At 41.3% G+C, this 9,507-nt stretch overlaps 1 protein-coding gene across 1 annotated transcript in view; it reads right to left on the bottom strand.

The window, feature by feature from the left end:
- Kynu (kynureninase) overlaps positions 1-9,017 on the bottom strand; it is a 129,075-nt gene extending 120,058 nt beyond the window's left edge. Inside the window, exons 1-2 of the mRNA XM_021194213.2 lie at positions 8,921-9,017; positions 1,276-1,457 (exon numbers count right to left, since the gene is read on the bottom strand). Coding sequence (XP_021049872.1) covers positions 1,276-1,447 — 172 coding nt within the window. The 5' untranslated portion in view covers positions 1,448-1,457; positions 8,921-9,017. The remainder of the gene's footprint in view (positions 1-1,275; positions 1,458-8,920) is intronic.
- Positions 9,018-9,507: the final 490 nt, after the last annotated feature.

Below are 9,507 nucleotides of genomic sequence, written 5' to 3'. Positions count from 1 at the left end.
CTCCAAAAAGAAACTAGAGATGCATATACTAGCATCCTGTCAGCACATCTAGAAGCCCTAGAACTACAGGAAGCAAATTCTCCCAAGAGGAGTAGACAGCAGTAAATAATCAAACTCAGGGCTGAAATCAACTAAGTGTAAACAAAAAGAACTATTCAAAGAATCAACCAAACCAGGAGCTGGTACTTTGAGAAAATCAGCAAGATAAATAAACCCTTAGCCAGACTAACTAGAGGGCACAGGGACAGCATCCTAATTAACAAAATCAGAAATGAAAAGGGAAACGTAACAACAGATCCTGAGGAAATCCAAAACATCATCAGATCCTACTACAAAAGGCTCCTCAACAAACCTGGAAAACCTGCACGAAATGGACAAATCCCTAGACAGATACCAGGTACCAAAGTTAAATCAGGATCAGATTAACAATCTAAACAGTCCCNTTTCCGCTAAAGAAATAGAAGCAGTCATCAATAGTCTTCCAACCAAAATAAGCCCAGGACCAGATGGGTTTAATACGGAGTTCTATGAGACTTTCAAAGAAGACCTAATTCCAACTCTCCTCAAAGTATTCCACAAAATAGAAACAGAAACAGAAGGTACTCTACCCAATTCATTCCAGCTAACCTTGTTGTCTTTTCACTGATGAGAAGCAACAGAGCCCGACATAAGATGCTTCACATTTTTCCTTTGTTCCTGTGCTACCTATGATTAAATATAGGAGTTTTCCCCAAACAGAAATGTTCGGGCCACTTTGTCATATTAGACATGCAGTGTGGGTTTCCTGTACTTAACAGTGATGCCTTTCCTTATAGCATGTAAAGATATCTATCCCCATGATGTGCCTCCTAATACTCCCAGCCGCAGTCGCATTAGCTCCCAGACAAACAGCAGGCTATCATCAATGAGATGCCACAAAATAAGAGATGTTCTAATATCGCTTTGAAAAGGATTGCTTTGTGCTTTAAGTGCTGAGAACAAGTAAACGCCTCCGCGTATACTTTTCAATCAGCTGCGGTATTGTTCACAGAAGTGGATGACAGCGTAAACACCCTGAGAGCATTATATTCCGAGAAGGATAAGAAACGTGAAGAACACGAGGCTCAGGTAGGTGGATGGGTTGGTAGGGTAGCACCGAGGGCCTGCTGTGTGTTCAGAAGCAATTGTAGCAGCTCTACTATGTAATGGAACAGTGGTTGTCAAAGAATTATGACAGCCACGTGCTTTAGCAGAAATTACTAAATTGATTTATAAAACCTTTCCCAGCATTCTTACTTGAAGGCAGGTCCCGCATTTTGGGGATATAAAAACAGTCCCTGAAATGACTCAGTTTATCTTCCTCATCCAAGCGGAGAGCAACCCTTTCATCTGTTGGGTCACAATTGAGTTCAGCCGCGATGCGCCGCACTGCATCAACTGGAAGCTCAAGAGGCGAGGGCTCCATCATAAGCTGTTATCTAAGAAGGAAGTAAAACGTTGAAATAATGTAGCCATCATCATTGTTTTTTTTGTTTGTTTGTTTTTTTTTTCTGCAGAATATCAGCCCTCTACAGACTGCACCATTATTTTAAACTAAGATTCCCGTTTTTCCGCAACTCCGGAAACAGTAGAATTACAGCCAGGAGTGGTGGTGCACACCTGTAATTCAGGAACTGGAAGGCTCAGATCGGAAAATTACTGAGAGACGGGTATAAAAGCCTGGGCTTCATAATGAGTGTCACACCAGGATGGGCTATATACCGAAACTCAGCCCCCCCAAATCAATCAAATAGAAATTCCTGGAGCAAAGGTCCTTACTGCCGAGCCTGAAATCCTAAATTCCAGTCCTGTGACCCAGGTTTACCTTAAACCTCATCCTGAGAGTGTGTTATACATAAAATGAAGAAAATAGTAGTAGTAACTTAGAGATGTTTCAAAATCCTATACTCAGTAAACTGTCACAATAGAGTGGTGGTGGCAAACCTCTGTGAGTTTGAGGTCAGTCTGGATTATGTAGCGAATTCCAGGTCAGCCAGGGATACATAGTGATGCCTTGGATAAATAAAGGGAAGGTACTAAAGCTGAAGTGTTTTTGTTGTTAATATTGTTGCTTTTTAAAATTTGTGTGTGTGTGTGTATGTGTGTGTGTTGTTTGCTTGTTTGTTTTTTGATGTGTGTGGTGTATGTATGTATATATGTATGTATGCACGCGTGTAAGTATGTTTGTATACATGCGTGCATGTGTTTCTATGTGTTGGTGGGTTGCAAGTCTGCAGGTGTACATTCAGAGGCTCAAGATCCATGTTGATCTTTTCCTCCTACTCAGTCTTCTATTCCTGACCCAGATGTTCTCACTGAACCTCAAGCTCATCAATAGCCTAGGGTTCTTGCCAAGGGCCTCCATGGCTTTTAGTCTCCGTCTGCTCTCCTACTGGGGTCACAAATGCATGATGCTGCACCTATATCTTCCTCTGGATGCTGGAGTTCTGAAGTCGGGTTCTTAGGCTTTTATAGCAAATGGTTTCCTGGCTGAGCCATCTTCCTCACCCTCTGCAGTCCAGTATTTTGTTGTTGTTGTTGTTAATGTTAGGATTTTTTTATTCTTATTTTGTATATATGATTGTCTGCCTGCATGTATGTGTATCAGGTGTGTGTGGTATCCACAGATGGCAGAAGAGGACATCCCCAGCATTTGAGTTACAGACAGTTTGAGTCACATAGGTGCTAGGTACCCAAGCCAGGTTCTACGTAAGTAAACAAGTACTTAGTCTCCGAGCCGTCTCTTTAGCCTTCGTTCCATTCTTATCTGAGAAAACAGACACAAATTGATTTTCTTCTGATTCTGTTTAGTTATTTCACTAAGTTGTGACAATGAGGATACCTTTTCAAAGTACAAATACCTAATTCTCCGTGTAACCTTTCAAAACTGCAGATAACTTAAAACTTAACACTTAAAATTTAAACCTTAGTGTATTGATATGGATGTGAAGGTAAGTTCTCTCTGAATGACGTCTTTCTCTCCATGTGATCCCTAAGCAATTCAGTCAGTCACCTGATCCTTCTTGAACAGAGGAAGTACGATCCTGTGGTGTTTCTTGAAACCACATTCTACTGATTCATAATCATCTAGAACTCTACTGTTTGGGGAAGTGTGCATAAACTTTCTGAAGGGCATTTGGAGGATTATTACTTATTGATATTTTAAATTTTACCCCATTATTTACTGAGTCAACATGTGGTTACTGGGAATTGAAGTTCGGCCCTCTGGAAGAGCAGACAGTTCCCTTAACCATTGAGCCATCTCTACAGCTCCTCATTAATTAGTGTAGTACGTATATAATGTATATGGAGCCACGTACACACTGTAGAGCATTTGTGGTCTCCAGAAGAAAGCTACTTGGAATCAATGGGTCTGAGTATTGAATCTGGGTCATCGGGTTGTGCAGTAAGCAGCTTTTGGAGTTGACCTACCACACTGGCCTGACAATGGAGGTTTAATCACTTTTTAACCCCATTCATTGGTTGTTTTACTCATTTATATTCCCCTACATTTTATGTTCTGGAAATTGAGTTAGAGAGGTGTTCATGATAACCATCCCTCCTTAGACTTTACTTGATTTACACATGGCAGTTCTGTCATCTTCAACTTCTTGTTTCTCTGCTTAAGCTTTTAAGACATACACCTTTCACGCTCCCTTCATGTGGCTCTGTCACTGGAGGAAGAGCAGGGTGTAAAGCTGTAAGTCAGTTCTTAGACAGCTTACGTTTTATGGGAAAGCTGGAGAGTAAATACTATCGTAAATATTGTAGTTTTTTTTAAGAGACAAAAGGACAGGATAATGGGATGCAGCTGTGGTTTAGGTGATCAACCTCACTGGGGCCATGTGGGGGCTTGGTGAAGATCTGAAATTTGAAGGAAGATGATTGTGACTGAATGATCGGGACAAGAGAAGACCTTGGCCTGGTCAACCAATACCCTGTTGTATTGAGTGAAGAAATAGAGGGAGGTAGATAGGGGCAGATGTTAGTCATGGAGGACTTCTGTGACTGAGGGGCTTTGAGATACTTGTTGACGAGATCACGTGTTATTTGGCACAACACTGGAGAAATTTGCGTGAAGCAATGCTATTATATACATTTGCATCAAATGAAAATCTTTATGGACTATGAATAATTACAAGAATTTGACAGGGAGCTAGAGAGATGGCTAAGAGAGTGAAAGTATTTGCTGCATAAGTCTTCCAACCTGAGTTTGATTTTTCAGAACTCAAGGAAAAAGTAGACACAAGAAGTCTCAGCAGACCTGCAGGAAGATGGGAGGTGCAAACAGGAGAACTCCCCAGAATTCCCTGGGACAGCCAGCCTAGAATATGAGCATGGTGTGAAGAATGAGAAAGCCCGTGCCTCAACAATGTGAAAGGAGAGAACCAACTCGGAAACATTTCCCTCTGACCTCCAGACATGTAACATGGCAAGTACATTCCTTCAGTGATGTAAATAAAATTAAATCTCACACACACACACACACACACACACACACACACACACTCACCACAGATACACATACACACAATGCTACTAGTAGTAGGAATAAAGAAAAATTTTAAATGTTAAGGGATTTTTTGAAAAAGTGAAAAATATGAATCCTTGAACATTTGGTAATGAAAGCGTAGACAGAGGGGCAACAGTTTTTTCCTTAGTGTGAGAATTCAGAGTCCTACATAGAAAATATCCAATATCATAAATACTGGACATCCAGGGGATGGTGATGTTACTACAGTCGTCTGAGTCTGCAATGTGGGGATGTGTGATGTTCATTTTCACAACACATTAAGCTGAATCTAGCATGCGTGCTGTTCAAAACTGTCATGGAAGAGGCTATAAAGTTGTTCTTAATCGTCTCCCCTTCCTCTTCTATTCAACCCCAGTCAGAAGAGAGTGTTAAATGACAGCTGAGATGGTAATGCCCTCTGTACCTGATCATACTGTTACCGTGTGTCTTTCTCATAAGACTGTCTATCTCTGTGAATTTTCTCACTCTGTATTATTTCTGTAAAACACACTGCTTTTATCCCAATATGTTCAGACCTCAGGAACTCCTCACTGTCCCAAATCAAATGCTACACTCTTGTTCAGGTCTGTCATGTTATCTCTGCTAAAAGCAGTCTTTCTTCCTTGAAGCATCAGTAGCTTTTACAAGCATACATCTTCTAACAAGGCTTACATCCTGTCTGGTACTATGTTTATTTAGGGACGTGTATGGATGAAAAAGATAGAACATGCTTGCTGTGCCTGCAACTTGATTTTAAATTGCTTGCTATTGGGGTATCTGCTGATGTGGGAAGCAGAGATGACTGTGTCTCTTCATTGGCTTCACCAGTTGCCTTGTCACATTGGGTTAGATCTTGACTGAACATTTTACCATGCATTGCTGTCTGTGAGTGATTTGTTGCACCTCTATCGAGGCAGTGGGCATAGTATTTAGCTGAGCATAACACCAAATTCTTCCAGGAATTTGAACTGTGATAGACATTTGACTCATTCAGGTAGAAACAAGATCATGAATTTCAAAGAATCAGAGAGAAGAAGCTATGAAATACTGGGACCCAAATGCATATGGTCACAAGAGAGTCGTTTTGAGTTTAACAGTAAAACAGAAGTATTGATTATTAAAGCATGGAAATTGATTCCAGCTGCAAATGTCACTAAGTTGTTGAAACTGAACAGTGAAGATTCCTAACAAATATAGTCTGGTCCTGTGTTGAGAATCACAGAACATTGCCGTGCGCAGGGAGCTCTATGAAAAGCCCCTGGAGCTGTTGAAGGCTGTCCCTAAATGTCCTGGGGAGTTCTTTGGCTTTACTCTGAGGCATGTTCCTACCACAGACCTGTTACAGTGAATTCTTCCCAGCTTGGTTAAAGTCTATTCTATTGGTGCTGCATCGTATTTAATTTCACATGATAGTTACACCATTGTTATAAGCAGCATTGTTTGTGTGGGTTTTTCCCTAGATCGAGATGACAGCTGAACAGAAGTAGCCAAACAGCTCAGTGAACTGTGTAAGAGGAAGAAATCACTGGCTCCTAGGAGGATGTGCCTCTCTGTCTGAACACAGGACACACAATTAGGGAAACCATTGTAGTGAAACTCAGAGTCAAGAGTCTGCCTCACGCTCGGGATGTTAGTTGGAGAGCTTTACTATATCTTTGGGGACAAGTACGTTCTGGGTGGGAATATTTCAATTCCTAGGTTACTTCACTGTCATGTTCCAAGCAGCCTTCCATCATCCTCACAGGGAGTATTTTTTAACACTGCGCAGTCTTCTGTGGCTATCTTTTTTTTAAACCTTCGCTATCATTCCTTCAATCAGTAAAAGACTGGAGGAGCGATACCCACATATAAAATTAGGAGTGTTTGCTTCTGCCTATCATCTCAGCACTTGGGAGTCTGAGACAAGAGCGTTTCTTTCCTTTCAGCATCACCCTGAGTCATACAGTGCCTTCCAGGCTGGCTTGTACTACATAATATGGCTCTGTCTTAAACGGCAGCAACAAAACGGTCTTCCTGGTTGCTACTTTAGCATACAACAAAGCAATATGAGAAAGCCATGGGTAATGGTTTATGTGAGCAAGTGTAGAGACCTTCTACATATGAAAAAGGTAGCTAGCTATTCAACTGCTGATTCTACAAATGTTTGCTGAGCATCCCCTATGACTCAGGCATATAACTCTCCAAAAGTAAAATAATGCTTCTGACTTCATGGCAACAATGCACATCATGTTGGGCGTGGTGGTGCATTTCTATTTTCTCAGTAGTCTTACTGGGGAAGACACTGAAGGATTATGAGTCTTGACTAGCTAGCAAGACCCTATCCCAAACAAACAAACAAACAAACAAACAAACAAGAAATGTGTTAGTATGTTTGCATCGACATCTAGTTTATCCTTGTAATAATACTAAGGAGTTAGGGTTACTTACCTTGGAGGCCAGTGATTGTGCAACAGATTCAAAAGTGGGCTCAGAGGCCGATGCAATGTTTATAACCAAGTGTGTCTGAGAGCGCAGGGCAAACAGGGCCTCTCTTGAGAAGGCATGTAGTCAGACCCACAGAGAAAACCCCTTCCTCAGAGGAAGAAATCCCCCTGCTCAGAGGGAGAAAATCCCCTGCTCACAGGAGCCTCTCATTTCCTTTTATTCTGTTTTCTGAGTTTTAAAATCAATGGCTTTCAATTGCTCTCCTTTTCTCTGTTTTCTCTTTTCAATTCCACATAAATTCTATACAGCAGCTTGGTCTGCAGGGGAATTTATTTCCTTTTTAAAAAGTACTTGGGGACAGAGCATCATGATGCAGCCTTGGCTTAGCTGGAGTCCACGGATCTCCTGCTTCCTAATCCTGGGGTTACAGGCACAGGCCTTTATGCCTTTATAGGAAAATTTAATCCTTTGAGTCCAAAGTGTAGCTCTTTACACTTCTGGGCTTGTTCTATTGGAGATAGTAATAAGATACAGAGATGTCTTCCCTGAAATGGTGTCTCCTTCTGGGGTACCCCTCTGTTCACAGGATCCCACAGGCTGCAATGCTCATTCAAGGCCTTTGCCTCAAGAGAGAGGACTGATTAGCTTGTACTAATGGCTACCTAATTCTGCATTCATACCACCAGCTAAGACAATTAGTGCTTCAAAAACATCATTTTACGCCTTGTTTAGGCTTATCATTTGCAAGTAAACTGACATGAACTGTTTGAAAATGAAGACATTAACTCCTAGCTTATAATAACTGTCAAATGTCATATCTCGTGTATTGAGCATGGTTTAATTTTACAAGTGTAAACGAACATGTCATGTGCTGGCGTGCAAGTCAATTGAACACTCTTCGGTCACTGTTATATAAAATAAAGCTCAATTTAACTTTTTAAAGGAGACTACGGCATCAAGTCACATTCACGAGGTGTTCTCATAATAGTTTTAAAGATTAGTGTTTGTTGATGCAAATCAATCTTGTCCTCGAATTATACTGAGACTTGAAATTTTGAAAAGTACGTCTTCGTGGTGTTATTTATTAGCTACCTCTTCCCAGGTGAAATGTTGCACCTCTAAAATCTGATCAGTTGTAATGAAAGAATAACTAATTAGAGATCTCCTCCTGACCCTGCTGGTCTAAGGTCAACCAGGTCAATTAGTAACCCAGTCCTCACTAGTTAATCTTTACACAGCAAAGGGTCATTCCCACCCAGAAGTGAGGAAATTGGATACCAGGTTCAAAGTTTAGAGGCTAGTAAAGATACATTTGTACTTCACTGGGGGAAGTAAAAAGTTTATATACAGGTGCAACAAAGCATGCTTCTGTAGGACTGTCATTGAGAATTATGTGACATCACAGGACCACCAGCCTAGCTGAGCAGTAGATCCTGGAGTTTGTTCCCTAATTCCTAAAGTCTTGAACGCTGGGAAGAAAAAAAAACTGTTTACCAAATACAGAAAAAAAAAATCTATTCTTAGACAAAATGCTCTAGAAAATAAAAGGGAAAGAAACTCGCCTCAAGAAAATCCACTTTCACTTCTCTAAATGTTAATGTGACACCCAGCAGCATAGGGCAAACATACAAAACCAGAAATCAGAAAGCTCCTTTAAACATGACTTTTCTTTACCTGGGCTTGTTCTCCTGACCATTTAAACCTGCAGTGAGTGCTGGCTAACCTGCTGGGAGTGCAAACTCATCCCTTCTCTCTAGCCTGGGTTTAGAGGTGCAGGCTTTAAGGGAGGTCATGCTGGTTTTGTTTATGAAGATCGTTTATACAGGAAGAAAAAAAAAAAAAAAAAAACAGGAAAAGAAATCCCCAAAGGACTGCACCGTATTGGTAGAGAGAAGTTCCATTTGGAAAAGAGCAGGAGAAGTGAATGTCCGTTTATGGGCAGAGCCCTGACTCTTCTCTGCTTACCTTCTCAGATCCAGACAGCCGTCTTCAGTACCTTCTCAGGGGATGGCCGATCTTTCTTTGTCCCCAGCTACCCAGACTCAAAGAACTGCCCACTTCTCCACTGTGTGGGGAATTTGCATGTCAACTTTAGTTCCTCCCACCCTGTTGAATCAGGTTGCAAATTTCTAACCACTGACAAAAACTAAGCAAAATGCTGCCCCTCCCCCAGCCCCACCCCAGGTTGCCAAACATCTGGCTCTGCTGACAGTTTCTTCTAATTCTTCCGTGTGGGTTCGAGACCCCTGCAGAGAATTCCTTGACCTATGTGTAGCTCTGCTGTGAGCACTGTGTCAGAGAGCTGAACTCCAACATCTGCATTTATTTTCAATCTGTGCTCTGAAACATCCCAAACCCAGAGGAATGCCCTCCTTGAACTCTGGACACATTTCATCTGGATTTTTGAGACAAGGAACCACTGATCAATTTTGATTGCAGACTTTTTGACTTATAATGGATACAGTTTTTTATACAAAAGTTTAAAATAAACTGAGTGTGGTGGTACCTACCGCAGACTCAAGTGCTCAGTCCTAAAGCAGAGGACTTTGCTG

This window comes from Mus pahari, chromosome 3 (assembly GCF_900095145.1).
Source record: "Mus pahari chromosome 3, PAHARI_EIJ_v1.1, whole genome shotgun sequence".
NCBI lineage: Eukaryota > Metazoa > Chordata > Mammalia > Rodentia > Muridae > Mus > Mus pahari.
The sequence above is the reverse complement of the archived record's forward strand: the minus strand, read 5'-3'. Positions and strand labels throughout refer to the sequence as shown.